The sequence below is a fragment of the Alternaria triticimaculans genome (genome assembly GCF_023758025.1).
Source record: "Alternaria triticimaculans strain BMP 0046 chromosome Unknown scaffold_5, whole genome shotgun sequence".
NCBI lineage: Eukaryota > Fungi > Ascomycota > Dothideomycetes > Pleosporales > Pleosporaceae > Alternaria > Alternaria triticimaculans.
This window is the reverse complement of record NW_026055962.1, coordinates 124,966-139,951: the sequence shown is the minus strand read 5'-3', so window position 1 is coordinate 139,951 and position 14,986 is coordinate 124,966. Positions and strand designations below refer to the sequence as shown.

At 52.3% G+C, this 14,986-nt stretch overlaps 7 protein-coding genes across 7 annotated transcripts; 3 read left to right on the top strand and 4 right to left on the bottom strand.

Annotated features, from left to right (window-relative positions):
* Positions 1-241: 241 nt before the first annotated feature.
* J4E78_004366 (uncharacterized protein) lies at positions 242-1,192 on the bottom strand (the record flags this gene model as incomplete). The annotated part of the gene is made up of 2 exons (XM_049364995.1): positions 242-1,125; positions 1,189-1,192. 2 exons carry the CDS (start codon positions 1,190-1,192, stop codon positions 242-244), a joined length of 888 nt encoding a protein of 295 aa, XP_049222796.1.
* Positions 1,193-2,081: 889 nt separating this feature from the next.
* On the top strand, positions 2,082-2,870 carry J4E78_004365 (uncharacterized protein; the record flags this gene model as incomplete). The annotated part of the gene is made up of 1 exon (XM_049364994.1): positions 2,082-2,870. The coding sequence occupies one exon, from the start codon at positions 2,082-2,084 to the stop codon at positions 2,868-2,870; it is 789 nt and encodes a 262-aa protein (XP_049222795.1).
* A 753-nt stretch (positions 2,871-3,623) lies between these two features.
* Positions 3,624-8,093, top strand: J4E78_004364 (uncharacterized protein; the record flags this gene model as incomplete). The annotated part of the gene is made up of 1 exon (XM_049364993.1): positions 3,624-8,093. The coding sequence occupies one exon, from the start codon at positions 3,624-3,626 to the stop codon at positions 8,091-8,093; it is 4,470 nt and encodes a 1,489-aa protein (XP_049222794.1).
* Positions 8,094-8,208: 115 nt separating this feature from the next.
* On the bottom strand, positions 8,209-8,828 carry J4E78_004363 (uncharacterized protein; the record flags this gene model as incomplete). Its single annotated transcript, XM_049364992.1, has 2 exons — positions 8,209-8,758; positions 8,809-8,828. 2 exons carry the CDS (start codon positions 8,826-8,828, stop codon positions 8,209-8,211), a joined length of 570 nt encoding a protein of 189 aa, XP_049222793.1.
* An 871-nt stretch (positions 8,829-9,699) lies between these two features.
* Positions 9,700-10,257, bottom strand: J4E78_004362 (uncharacterized protein; the record flags this gene model as incomplete). The annotated part of the gene is made up of 1 exon (XM_049364991.1): positions 9,700-10,257. A coding segment is annotated over one exon (558 nt), but the record flags the coding sequence as incomplete, so codon positions are not given.
* A 523-nt stretch (positions 10,258-10,780) lies between these two features.
* J4E78_004361 (uncharacterized protein) lies at positions 10,781-11,495 on the bottom strand (the record flags this gene model as incomplete). The annotated part of the gene is made up of 2 exons (XM_049364990.1): positions 10,781-11,331; positions 11,414-11,495. The coding sequence occupies 2 exons, from the start codon at positions 11,493-11,495 to the stop codon at positions 10,781-10,783; spliced, it is 633 nt and encodes a 210-aa protein (XP_049222791.1).
* Positions 11,496-12,043: 548 nt separating this feature from the next.
* On the top strand, positions 12,044-13,210 carry J4E78_004360 (uncharacterized protein; the record flags this gene model as incomplete). Its single annotated transcript, XM_049364989.1, has 1 exon — positions 12,044-13,210. The coding sequence occupies one exon, from the start codon at positions 12,044-12,046 to the stop codon at positions 13,208-13,210; it is 1,167 nt and encodes a 388-aa protein (XP_049222790.1).
* Positions 13,211-14,986: the final 1,776 nt, after the last annotated feature.

The window sequence follows — 14,986 nt, the reverse complement described above, 5'->3', positions numbered from 1 at the left end:
ATTGGGCGGACAATCTCGTTGTTGAAGTTCCTTGAGTTGCGCTAGGACTGAGCTTCTCAGGCGTCAAGCTCATCGTTCAAGCTTCGTGTTTATTTAGAGGGACATGTCCGGTGATATGAATATAGAAGTCTGAATGACTGCATGAACATGACTGCATTACGAACAACTCTCGACAGGTATTGCCGTGCCTCGTCTGCTCCACCCGCCAATCAATTACAGGAACAGAAACGTCGCGACCTCTCTACACGCCAACGCAAACGTTGGTCTCTGCCCACATGCTTTGACAGTTGGATCCAACGCCAGTGTTCCACTTGACAAAGTTCGCCAGAGTAATCTTCTCATAGCTGATGATCTGCTGGCAAGTGTCGCCCTTGGAGACGTAGTGGAACTTCCTGCAGTTGGAGACCATGCCAGGCTGGGTGGGTTGAGGGGTCTGGATGCCGTTTCCGGCAGAGGTAGTGGTGGTTGGCTTCTTAGTAGTAGTAGTGACCGGGGTGCCTCCAATGACACCAACGCAGACATTGACCTCAGCCCACAAGCCAGAACAGTCGTTATTCACACTAGGGTTCCACTTGGCAAAGTCAGTGAGGGCAATTTTCTGGCTGCTAAGCACTTGGCTGCAGCTAGAACCCTTAGGCACGTAGTAGAACTTGTTGCAGTTAGAGATCATTCCGGGTTGGGTTGGCTGAGGTGTCTGAATGCCGTTTCCTGCGGATGTAGTGGTCGACGGTTTGGCGGTCGTGACGGGGGTTCCTCCACCAATGACGCCAACACAGACGTTCACTTCGGCCCACAGACCGGAACAGTCGTTGTTCACACTGGGGTTCCACTTGGCAAAGTCGCCGAGGCTGATCTTCTGACTGTCGAGCACTTGGCCGCAGTTGGTGCCCTTCTCGACGTAGTAGAACTTATTACAGTTGGAAACCATTCCAGGCTGGGTGGGCATGGGAGTGGCAACACCATTGCCGGCCGTGGTGGTGGTACTGGCCTTGGTAGTCGTAGAGGAAGTGGTGGGCCTCGTGGCAGAAGTGGTAGTGGTGGCCGGCTTAGTGGTTGCCGATGTGGTGGTGGTAACAGGAGCCGAAGTTGTGATCGGGTCGTCGGTAATAGTGCCAATCACACAGTCTAGTTATCGTTGTAGGAAGTCAGCGTATACATCACGTGCAGTTCGTAGGGAGAAACTTACACTCATTGCTGGTGTCGAGGTTGGGGCAGGTGATACCGGGGTTCAGATTCTTGAGATCGTCGACAGACAGTCCCCAACTGGATGCAAAACTCTCGCACGTCGCACCGCTGTCAGCTGTGGTAGAGAATCCACAGTCAACGCCCCGGCGAAGATGAGCGGGCCATGCCAGGGCCGATCCCGTGAGGAAACCGGCAGCAAGTAGACGTGTAAGTTGCATCTTTGGGAGTTTGCAGTATTACAGAAAAGTTGTAGAAACGAGTGTGGAATGGAGCAAGCTTGATGTCTTGATGGCAAGATGGGAACTCAACGACGCTCTATGCCATCTTTCTTATACCTTTCATCGCAGTTCCCCATCTTCTTTGCTTGACTCTTCGTGTTCTAGCGTTCGAATAATTAGGCGGCAGACCAGGCGGGTCACTGGTGTTGGAAGCGGCCTGCATAGTTCATTCAGGAACCTCGGATGAGCTGACAACGGGGCGTAAGAGAAGCAATTGACGACACCACTAGCGCAGCCACAATAGCGGCCGGTGAAGAGTTTCCCCTGATTGTCCCTGCACTTGAGGCAGCAGCCATAACGGTTCGGGAACGGACCGGAAGTGGACATGAGGAACGGCAAAAACGCGGCTCGCGCGAGGGAGGTGGAGGCGAAGGCGTGGATGCCAAGCGGGCGTATTGGCGTTTTAGCCGCTAGCGTTGTTGCACGGTCGTTTGATAGGCCGCCTTCCGCCTTCAGCAAGGTACCTTGCATTCACTCTATCGATCCTCAATGTAACCTAATTCTCCCACTTATATTTTTTCCACTTCTCGACTGTCTCCTTCTGTTCTACGACTACATCGACGCACCTTCGCCCCCAACTCCTCAGCCACCTATCTACCGTCCCTGCTTGGCGTCAGCATGCTGGTCGCCTTACTCCTCGCCGCTTGCGCGGGAGCCGTGAACGCAGCCTCCGGCATGCTAGAGGTGGACCTCGTCTTTCCTCGCAACGAGACCTATGCCGCGACGCAAATTTTTCCAGTTATCGTCGCCATCCAGAACCCCGACCTAGGGCGATTCTTGAATCCTACGCTAGACGTGACGGTCACGAACGTGGAAACACAGGCTAGCAGAGACCTCTTCTACCACCTAAGATGGGCAAACTTCTCCGGCAGTGAGCCTTATCAGGAGGTCAAAATCCTTTCGAACTTCGCCGAAGAGGGCGTGTGGGCGCTTCGCTTGGACGTGGGCTGGAACAGTTGCACCGAGGACTCGCTTGCATTCCTCGGAGGTGGTCTCGCAGCAAACCGCACGAGTCGCTCCACATTCTTCACCATCAAGAGTTCCGCACCAGAATTAGATCTCGTAGCCGCCACAACGAACCGAGATTGCACCGACAATGAAGCAGTTGCCATCAACGTCGACGCCACCCTGCCGGTCCCTGATTTTATCACCTGGGAGGATTATGATGGAAAGACTTGTGCATCTATGGCAGCCACCACACCGGCCCCGACTCCCTGCAACATCAAGATTGATGCGGCTGCTGCTTCAAACATTTCTGCATCCATGACCTCGCTTCATTGCCAGGCAACTCGAAAGCCTGGAGACTCTTGTCCAACTGACGAGAAGAGCACTGCACAGCGACTGATTGGTGGAGGTACGGCAGGATTGGTGGCCGCATTTGGTACATTCGGCTACATGATGGTGTGAAGATCTTCACAGTTACTTAATACACATTCACTTGGTTGTTGAGCGATTGACTTCCACTCCTCTCTTAATTGGGACAACCATATTGCACATCAATACGTCAGATTCTGACCGTAAGCAATAGCTAAGCAATAGCTTTAGATTACAAGACTTTTCCCGCTTGGACCATTGCATCAGGCCTCCATCAGGATCATCTATGGAATTGCCGGGAGTTGGGCCGCACCGTGGGCAGCTCGGGTCTGACGGCACCCAAGTGCGGCTGAACTACGGGCCAGGCCGTCTGTAGGAACGGTCTAGTCTGGGTAAAAGCTTTGCTGAACGCTCCAGGATGACTGCAAGGCTACCTGGACTGGTACATCGTAGGGCTGATCTCAGACCGAACCCCTGCATACACCCGCGGATTTTCATCTCATGCTTGTTGGAAACCTACTGTAGCATGCCTCGGAAATGAGCATCCACAACAGGCCCCCCAACGGCGGGTAAGGAATGACCGTGTTAGGTCCACTGACCGGAAGTTCGTCTTGCGGGACACGAATCTCAAGATGGTCAGAGGTCTATCTAGGTCGTTCGATACAAACCTTGACGAGCAACGGTGTGACTGCAGACAGTATAAAGCAGACTTCTCCTTGTCGATAGTTAGGGCACCAGGTATCCCAAGTCACTCTTTTGACTCTGGTAGCTTCTCCTGTCACATTCATTTGCAGCCCTAGAGCTCAGTATCTTGACTGAGATAGCTTCATTTATTGTATTACAACTATGGTTGCCTCAGCATGGTTGAGCCCAGCAGTCAGGGCAATCGGATTCTTGCTCTTTGCGGACAGTGTGTCCGCGAAGGGAGACTTCAGACTTGCTACGAGCCCGAGCTACCGCAACTCCAATCCTTGCCCAGAACGATGCAGCATCTCTGGCGCGAACACGGGCAACTGGTCTGCCTATCCCAACTTCCAGCAGATCAAGCGGTGTACGGAGACCATGTTCTACGACTTCTCTCTTTACGACGAGGTCGATGACGATTCGAGCAACCACCGTATCAATGCCTGCTCCTCGTTTGGCACCGACTTCACTGAGCTTGCCAGCTCGGAACCGAATTCGACCAACACCGCCCAGACTGTCGATGTCGATTTCGAGATTGGCTGGTGGAATGAAGGCTTCGGCCTGGCTGCCTCCGGTCTCCGATCGCTCATCGCGCAAATTCGAGAATACGCAGACAACGGACATGGCGCTACTGATCGACCCTTCATCATGTTTGGCCAGTCTGGTCAAGCTACGATTGGTTTATACATTGGCCAAGGCTTGTTGAATCAGGGGCTCAGCGCTTCCGCCATGAAGCGTTTTGAAGACAAACTCGACAACCTCAATGTTTCGACGCCCAGCTTGGCTATGCAGCTCTGCGAGCCAAGTTACGGTAGCGACCATATATTTGGACTCATGGTGACTAGCAACGGCACATTCACTCCAGTGCAAACTGCCATCAAAACTTGGGCCAATGCGACATGTCTATCCTTTTCCGAATCGGCCAACATCACCGGACAGGCCATCTTTACTACACCACTGGTACCCACGAACAGCACTACCAACTCCACCTTGTCCAATTCCACCTCGTTGTTCGAGCGAACTAGTCAGCACCAAGCACACAAGAGGTATCCGTCTCATGCCAGGTTTCACGCTCGTGCGGACTGCAGGACTGTTCAAGTCGATTCTGGCGACAGCTGTGCCAAGCTGGCTGCCAAGTGTGGCATCACTGCTGCAGAGTTCACCAAGATCAATTCGGACTCTAGCTTCTGTGCAAACCTGAGGCCAAAGCAGCACGTTTGCTGTTCGAGTGGAACCCTTCCGGATTTCAGTCCCAGTCAGGGGTCGGACGGCACATGTTACACATACCAGGTCAAGACCGACGATAACTGCGACGATCTTGCTGCCCAATTCAGTCTCACAAGGGACAAGATTGAAGACTTCAACAAGAACACATGGGGTTGGAACGGCTGTAAGCTCCTCTTTGTAGGCACCAACATGTGTTTGAGCAAAGGTAGTGCGCCATTTCCAGCCCCTATTGCCAACGCACAGTGCGGCCCGCAGAAGCCCGACTCGAAACCGCCCACCGCTGGCACAAATGTTACAGATATGAATCCCTGTCCTTTGAATGCATGCTGCAACATCTGGGGCCAATGTGGCATCACCAAAGACTTTTGCGTCGACACCAACACTGGTGCTCCAGGTACTGCTAAGCCGGGTACTTACGGCTGCATTTCCAACTGTGGAACCGACATCGTCAAGGGCTCTGGCAGCGGCGGTATCAAGATCGCCTACTACGAGGGCTATGGGATGGGCCGCGACTGTCTCTTCCAGGATGCCTCTCAGATCGACACTGCAGCGTATACGCACATTCACTTCGCCTTTGGCACGTTAACGAATTCATACGAGGTTGAAACTGGCGATGTGCTATCAACATACCAGTTTAACGCATTCAAGAAGATCAAAGGCGCGAAGAAGATCTTGTCATTCGGAGGGTGGGACTTTTCCACCTTTCCTGCTACGTACAACATCTTCCGGGAAGGTGTCACATCCGCCAACCGACTCAAGATGGCCACCAACATTGCGAACTTCATCAAGAAGCACGAACTTGATGGTGTTGATATTGATTGGGAGTACCCTGGTGCACCCGATCTTCCGGGCATACCTGCAGCTAGCAAGGCTGATGGTCCGAACTACCTGGCTTTCCTCGTCGTTTTGAAAAACCTTCTGCCCGGGAAGTCAATTTCCATCGCCGCCCCCTCCTCGTACTGGTATCTCAAGCAGTTCCCCATCAAGGACATTGGCAAAGTGGTCGATTACATTGTCTACATGACTTATGATCTTCACGGCCAGTGGGATGCAGACAATTCCTACTCTCAGGAGGGATGCGCTACAGGTAACTGCCTGCGCAGTCAAGTCAATTTGACGGAGACAAAGCAGTCTCTTGCCATGATTACCAAAGCAGGCGTTCCAGGAGCCAAGGTCATTGTTGGTATCACGAGTTATGGACGATCCTTCAACATGGCCGAAGCAGGTTGTTGGGGCCCAGGCTGTGTCTACACGGGCACTCGCGAAAGCTCCCAAGCAACCAAAGGAAAATGTACAGGCACAGCTGGGTACATTGCTGATGCCGAGATTGCAGACATTGTGAACGATCAGAAGAGGGCTGGACGCGTAGTCAAGAACTTTGTCGACACTAGCAGCAACAGCGACATTCTTGTCTATGATGACACCCAATGGGTGAGCTACATGAGCGCCAGTACGAAGAAGACACGCGCCACCTTGTACTCAGCCTGGGGATTTGGAGGTACTACCGACTGGGCAAGCGACTTGCAAACATTCCACGATGTTCCAAAGCCGGCGGCGAGCTGGGGCGACTACAAGCAACTCATCAAGTCTGGCCAGGACCCCAGGGCCGACCACACACGCAATGGCAACTGGACCAGTTTCCACTGTACTGACGTACTGGTCGACGATGCCTCATACTATACACCACATGAACAATGGGTGGGGCTCAGTACTGATGAGGCTTGGAAGGACATTATCAGAATCTGGAAAGATACCGATCGTGGTAGGGGTGGCATCAGCTTCTCTCAATCGGTTTCCGAGACTACCAATGTTGCCTCCTCACCTGACTGTGGTACGATGTCATCTAGCAGCAATTGCGATGCGACCGCAGACTGTGGCCAAGGATTGGAGGCAGAAGACTCAGGCCCCGCAGCCATGCTGATTTGGAACTCCTTCGTGTTCATTCATCAAATGTACAAGGATTACCATGAAGCCTTGTTCGATGTGGCTGCAGTAGTTGCTACCAATCTGCGAGATCTGGAGAACAAGTTTGCGCCAATTCCACCCGAGCCCGATCACACATGGGAGCTATTCCTTATCGACCTTCTCACCCTTGGAACCCTTTCAGCTGCTGGGCCATTCTTCAACAATCTCATCAAGAAGATGCCTTATTTCAAGGGGGAGGGCCCGGCATTTGACAACGCCAAAGACACTACTTTCACATTGATTGGTCAAAGCACAACCATCGCCAAGGACTTGTTGACTCTAGGTGACCCAGACGCAAAATGGACCGTCGAACTTCAAGATTCCTTCTCCAGTTACATGGGCAATGTTATCACTGGATGGGCCAACGTCACTACCATCGCGTTGAAGCGGTTGTTCGATGGAACCGATGGAAGCATCGATACTCTGTGGGACATCATCTCGGATGGAAAGCTTATCCTTGGCGCAGAGTCCAAGGACGTCCATGGTAGCGACAGATTTCCCAGCCCTATGACCGAGAATGATCTCCGTGCCAATATCCAGAAGTCCGTCTTTGGCTTCGCTATCCCAAACCTTTGGAGTGTATCCAAGGCCTACCCCTTCATCATCGACTCCGGTAACGGTTGCGATGGAGACAACATTGGTAAATACATGGATGACGACACCATGAAAGCTACTGGAATGTGCTTCGAGGGCAAGATGTACTATATTGCCAGTCCTGACGGCGATGCTAGAGTGTGCAAATGTGAGCCCCAGGAGAAGGGCCCTTGCCAGACCACATGCAGAGTCCAGAAGTTCTCAGCACCCAAGGGCCTTGACTCTTTGGACGGGAAAGACGCGTTCGGTGGTATTACCAAGGAGGATCTCATCAAGGGCTCCGTCAGGACCTGGACCTCGAACGGTCGCAAGAACGGCGCAGAAGTTGCAGATCCCACCAACGACGGTACAATGGACAACTTGCTTGACATCGACGTAACGACGCCCGGCTTCATCCGCATACCCGTCTGCAGTGCAGACAGGGCTTTCCAATCCTGGGACACTGCCGACAAGGGCTCGAGCTCGCACTATCCCTGCGACATACCACCAGGCCGAAACGACTGCAAGGATTCCTCTTTCGATGACAAGACGAGCGGTGCTTCACCTAGCGTCGAAGACTGTCGCCAGATCATCACCAACATCCAAGGAGATGGTTCGACCGACTGGACCACGGATGTCATTGGGCACAACCAGCGCGAGATCGCCAAGTCTGGTTCCTGCTCTTTCGGTGTTGAAGCGTCCAAGACGAACGGTAACGTCAACTTTGTAGTTGGCGGGCAGGACGTCATCGACATCATCAACACCGCTATCGAGAAGTTCGGTGGCAGCGGCAAGGTGGGAGCTGAAGGCCACATGGAGTGCAACGGCAACATCAAGGGCCAGGCAGTTACCTGGGGTATCTATTAGGAGAGTCTACTTAGACTCGTTTCACTTTTCTTTCTTGTACTCTAAATACATCAGCTTGATGTACTGTTTCGTTTGTATGCTTGTACTATAGATCCCTTACGCGATTGCAACTTGCCTATGTCGGCTTCTGCTTCCTCTTGACCTCTATGACCTCCAGGCCCATTCTACCAGTCGCCTCCCTTAGATAAACTCCAATGACATCGAGATTTATTGGCGTTGAACGGAACGCGTAAGGGTAGATGGATACCTTTTGCAGCGAGGTCAGCGTATCGAGGTGCAATCGCGGGCTGTCGCTCGCATGATGCTCGGCGCGCATCTCAATCTCTTCCACAAGCTCTCCCGTCATATCGATAGACTTGACCGCGTTGAGTTGCTCCGCAGTGAGACTACTAGTACATTCGATGAGCGAGGTGTCAAGCTCGAATTGGAATGTGTTGAGCGCGTAATACATCATCGAGGCCTCGCTGTGGATTTGACGACATGTATATAGAAGCGCTAGCATTCTTCGTGTGTTTTCTCTAGGGACAGAGTTTCCGTGCTCATCCTCCAGAGCGGGTATATCGACGTATATGGGGAGGTGATAGTGCAGAACGAACTTGTAGATCCGGTTTCGAAGCTCCCCCGGGAGTTGAAGAAGGGGCGAGTTGTCATGGTTGAGTTGGGTGCTAGTCTGGAGTTAGCTTTGATCGAGAAATGGCAAACGGAGAAAACATACATACGATCGTAGTCCGACATATTGCTGGTGATACTCTCGGCGACGGCGAGCTTTGATACTGAACGCTAGGAGGCTTGTTCTCAAAGCCTTGAGTTCAGTGGGAAGGTATCCTCCACCTGTTGAGGCCTTTTGTACACTTATCGAGCGAGCGATCTCGAATGATTAAGTCAACTCCTGCGTACCGCAACTGTACACTACAAGGTGAGAAATAGAGATAACGAGGTCTTCAAGGAAGCTATACCGGTTCCTAGCGATGGGAGTGGGGACATAAATAGCGGGGGAGGGTACTGGAGGGTTTGACTCAGTGACCAAGAAGAAGTGCTCCGTGCACAGGCAAAACACCAATTCACTGAAATGTCATTCATCGATAGAAGATAACATATTCACTAGCCTGGGAAGAATGCGACTCAAGGAACTACTCTTCCTGGTCGACCCCTAGAACTTTCAGACGCGGTACGGAGAGACCATGCCTAGACTTTGTTCCCATCATCGAAACGTATCTTCAGCAGGGGCTTGTCAGCGCCGCACTATCTACATCGTGGTCAGAGTCTAGAAAACTGATTCCAGAATAGCAACGCAACTCAAAGGGGTAGGTACAGCGTCGAGATGATCACATCGAGTCAGGGTCATTTAACGTAGGATCATCAAACTTTTGTAGTGCCTATACTAATGCTAGTATGAGATTGCACTCTGAAATCACTTTTTGACTTGAAACCCGCATCATAATCATGCAACCTGGACGTTCCTATCTTCCAGTTGCGGTGATCTCCATATGCTCAGCCACGTCCTTATATTCTGCTCCACGAACCTGGCCGTTGTGACACCCAGCCTCCATCCCATTTTTCCAACCCCCCAGGTCTGCCATATCGCCACGTGGTTACTCTATGCTCTTCAAGTCGATAGTTTTCTCTTCTTCTGTCCCAACTCCAACACGTTCGTCCCTCCTGTTTTCTGGGCAATCCCATCGTCCATCTGCAAGGCCACCGTCTCCTCTTTTTGCTTCTCTTTCTTGACCTCTTCGGCAGCGAGACGTTGCTGCAAGACCTCCACCTTAGCTTCAGATTGCTGCAACTCTATCGCCAGTCGCTCGCGCTTCCGCCGGTCAATTCTCCATAGGACGTCTTTCATGGCAGAAGCACCGGGCGCCGTCGCCTTGAGCGCCTCCCTTCGCTCATCTACCGTGTAGTCGTCGAATCCCGGCATGAGCTGTCCATCATGGCTCACCTTGAGCTTCTTCTTCATTGGCGGCGGCATGCCTGCAGGGTCCATGGGGCGAATCTTCCATTTCGGATCGAGTTTCCTCCACGCCTCTAGCTCTTCTTTTGTGATGTGCGGAGTCTGTTTCAAATTGCCCTGCTCGTCGTAGTTCCATGTGTAAACGGCAAAACGATGCGTGGGTTCCGGTGCGACACGTTGGATGAGCTCGTCTCCTTCTTTGATCATTTGAGCCTGTGACCGGGCAGTACGAGCCCTTACAAAGGTTCCTTCACTTCGTGTTGAAGTGGCTCTATCATTGGCCCGTGCCCATGTTAACGGGTTCTTATAATCATGGAATAAGTAATCATATTTGTCTTCCGCTAAGATGACTGTGTGGAGGTCCGGGAGCTCGGAAAAGTTGGGTATGTACTCCTCCGACTTTGTTGGAGGGGTCGACATGGTAGGCGCGGGGGCCGGATTGCCGGTAGGTGTTGTTAAGAATGGATCCATGGGTCAGATTTGGTTTGGAGGTGAGAAGGGAGGATGGTTGATCACCGTTAAGTGTTGCTTGGGGGGAATTATGGTCAGATTGGTAGTAAGAAGAAGAGTGGAGGATGTAGGAGTATCGATGGCCGGCTTATATACAAGAGACTAGCAGCCGTAGAAGGGCTCGGGTGAGAGTCGTGTGTGTGAGAGAGCGAACCTGGGGGGGTTGTGGATCTAGGGTCACTCACAACCTTCCTTGCGCAACTGCCCTACTACTACCGTCATGTAGTCACTTGACGTTCTTCTCCAGCCACTCTTCCCACTGCTCCGCCGTCCACGAACTGCTAATCTCATTGTTCACAACCCCATCAAACACAACCGTAGGAGTGACATGCACACCCGTTAGTCGATTCGCTTTCACCTGCACCTTAACATCGTCCGTGACCCCGTTTCCTGAGTTCAACGCCCCGTCCTCACCAGGCTTGTCGCTTATCTCCAACAGTCCATAAACCTTGCCTTCATCGACACCCACAGACCCGGCGATTTTGGCTAGTCGCTTGTACGTCGCGTTCCTCGTCTCGTTGACCAGGCTTACATCGAAGAAGTCTTTCTGCTGGGCAAACAGCTTCTGTGAGAAGTCCCAGAATTTGGAACTGTCGACCTTTTGTACGGCGTAGGCGGCTTCGTGGACGAGGGTGGAGGACGGGTGCCAGGGTTGGATTTGTTGCCGGAAGATGGTTACGACGCGGTCGGAGTATTTCTCGAGAAGTGTCTTGCGGAGAGGGGTCTCGTAGATTGTTTTGAACATCTTGGCCGAGAAGGGGCACACGTAGTCGAGGTCTGGGATTTGACTGTTAGTCTGATGGAGGACTTGGGATGGGTCGGGAAGTTGTAATCCAGCAGTCGAGGATGAAACACTTACAGAGCTCGAGTGTGTGGATGGCTTTGGGCTGAATAGCACTGGAGGCCAGCTTTTGGCCAGCGAATTTGGGTGCGAGAGCCATGGCGATGGTTGATCTAAGGTTGTGCTAGAGGTCCGGTGAAGAGGTGGATGCTCAATTGATATAGAGCTGTGCTATATATTTGATGGAGATGAACAGATGGCGTGACAATCGGCAGCTTCGGAGTAGATGGAGATGGTACCAGAACACGAATGCTGACATATAAGGATGCCATCGGAGCTTTGGATATGACGAAAGCGGGGCCGGATGTCGTGCATGCGAGAACACGGGCCGCTGGCAGCCATCTCTAGTAGCGCCGACCCGACGGCAAGAAATAAGCAGTTTACGTCCAGATGTTCCTGTATTCCTTCGTAATCTGATAATGCAGCTGTTGGATCGCACATGTTGTCTGGTTGAGGACCAAGCGCGGTCAGGGATAGCTCGCCCCTCCCCCACTGCGCTCCACCACAGCTGTCGCGCCAACTCCGCTCACTCCCGAGCCTCGAGCTTCATGCAACACCGCGTCATAAGCCGCGTCCAGTAGGCGCTATAACCTGGACATCCAAAGTCCTTATCCACACATCACCTTAGTGATCGCCCATCATCCAGAGATGCCCGAACCTAGCTCAACAGACGACGACCTCCTTGCCCGCCTCAATGCGCTCAAGACATCCTCCGTCAGCCTAGATACCAACTATAGCGCTTCGATAGCACCTACGAATCCTCCCAAACCCACCGATGACCTCGCCGCTCGCTTCGCACGTCTTGGTAGCGTGTCTCCCTCAGGCTCGCCACAGCCGTCGCGTACAACGTCCACAAACAATGCCGGCGCACCGGTCGCAGCACCAGGGGCACCGAGCTACCTGGAAGGGATAGCCCAAGGCGTAGGAGGCTCGAATGTAGAGTTTAACGAGGAAGATGAAAAGAGCCTAGAAGAGTTACTTGGTGAGCTAAACGGCGCCGTCGGTGATCAGAAGGAATGGGACGTATCCAAGGAAGAACAACAAGATGTTGGAAAGCTGTTGAAAGACATGCGTAAGATACTCCCGGAAGTGGTGAATACTAGGGCACAAGGGCCGCAGAGTGGACGTACAAAATCTGAGCAGCCATCGAAGGAGCAGTTGACGGACTGGGAGAGCATCGAAATCAACGTAGGAAGTGGAGAGGTCGGTGGAGCCAGGGAAGACACAGAAAGTGGAGATGAGGAAGATGAAGATGGCAAGAAGAGAACCGAGGACGACGAGGCAGACGATGTGATTGCGAGGGTCATGGCAGAACTGGAGATTAGCAAGAAATACGATCCCCCTTCTCCTCCGTCAGAAGATGACATGTCAGAATCAGGAGACCAGAAGAATGCATCAACGGCAGATACCACAGACAGCGGCTTCACACTGCCTTCCGCACCGAATACCCTCCCCGAAGACGACTTTGCCAGCAGTCAAGCCATCGAAGATGCATTCACCGCACGCCTGGCCGCTCTAGCAGCACCTTCTCCATCACAAACAGATTCTCTCGGCCTGCCTTCCGCCCCATCGTTCGCGCCAAGGAATAAGCCGCCGGTATCCACGAATCTACAAAAGCAGGTCGATGAGGATATTGATACATGGTGTATCATTTGTCAAGACGATGCGACACTGAAGTGCCTGGGCTGTGAAGGTGATTTATATTGCCAGAATTGTTGGATGGAAGGGCACCGAGGGGAGTCTGCTGGGTTTGAGGAGAAGAGGCATAAAGCCGTCCTGTATAAAAAGAAGAAAAAACAACAGGCCGCAGCTTGAAAGTCTCAAATCGGACCCGTAATATGCTGTGCTTGTGCGATTGAAGATGGCATCCAAGACTGGCACGGGTGGCACTGCGTAGTGTCTTAAAGTCGACAATGCGAAAACGGGAATACGCGATGGGTTGTGTCCGAAGAATTCTGGACAGTAACACTCGCTCTTGAAGACACATTGAGCCTCTGGTCCGCGCCGAAGAAGAGTGGAAAGGTTTCCTGGAGCATGACGCGAAGAGCTCCTTATACACCCCGCGGGGATGGGTGAATGGGCTTCGCCTTTAAGAAGCTTCAGTCTCCTCGGCGTATGCCATCGCGGCACCGGGAATGGAGCACATGGTAGTACGATACCTGAAAGCATGACGCTGTGTCACTTCGAACACTCTGCCACTCGGTTTTCTCGGAGCTAGCAATGAGACGCTCTTCCAACCCCCAAACCGGCCTATGGGGGTACACCTCGCGAAGACAAGTCAGCTAGTCATTCTGGCTCAAAAGAAGCGCCACGTTCCAAGCCAAACAACATCAATCGCATCCTACAAAGAATACTCAGGGTAGGAGTATACATTATGTTAGTAATTGTCTAGTTGTTAAGGTTCAATAGTATGTACAATGCAAAGTACAACACAATCCACTACCGTCTCCCCACTTCTTCGATTCACTAGAGAATAGAAGAAGGGACGCTGTCTGGCCTCACCTTCCAGGTTCGTTCTCCGGGGCTCTCCCCTCCACTCAAACAACGCTAGCGGGCGTTAGTCTGTGCCACCACCTCCCTCAGTCAGAATCAATACGTTGACCACATTGCATCATTCTCACTGCCTCTATTGCGAGACCTCAAATTAAACAGCTCTTTTGCCGGTTTCCATCTTCTCGCAACCACAAAGTGATCCCGAAGCCTTGCAATGGCGAAACCTGAAAGTCGTGGCTCCGACATGTAACACAACACTGTCCTGTCTGTCTGTCTGCCAGCTGACCGACCCTTCCAGTACTTCGCGCAACGCCCACTCGTCACCCCTTCTGCGTCTTCCAGCTGAGCTACGAAACCGAATTTTCGCGTGCGCAGATCCCTGCCCATAACAATACAAACGACCCGTGCTAACATCTTGTGCCTCAATTAGATACGTACTAAGCGGCCGTATTTACAAAGTTCAGGACGACGGTCGCGTCAACGGACATCCACTTAGTCTACTACTCGCTTGCAGTCAAACCTACCATGAGACTGCCAAGTCACCGTATATCGCACTGAACGTCTTCTCTTTCAACACTCTCCTCGAATTTCAGACGTTCAAAATGCGACTCTCGCCCTCACAGCTCGACGAAATCCAGACCGTACAGCTCAACGCATGGGAACACACTCTGCCTTGGTACTCGAGTGGGAAGTCTCAAATCATCTGTGGTTCTCTTTACCTGCGCGGGCTGCGCGGATTACGAACTGTTTATGTTGAGAAGCCACTGATATCAGAGAAACAGCAGTGTGATGACTTCCGAGCGCTTGTGAGAACACTCAAGAATTATTTGGACCGTACGACTAAGACCGTGGTGATAGTACCTAGGAAGCTATGGCTGTCCAGTGCCGAGTAAGGCAAATCACGGCCGTCGATGATGGGGATAAGAAGAAGAAGAAGCAGGATGTAGTTGGGTTGCTGAGTTAGCATGTTGGATAGTGACATAGACTGATCTCGTTGCACAAGTCCAGATGATGCGGTCTCAAGGCGCGGAAATTTGCTCGTTACTTCAGCGTGGCTTCCTGGTTTTTAGCTCGGGAAACACCGTGGGCGGCACCTGG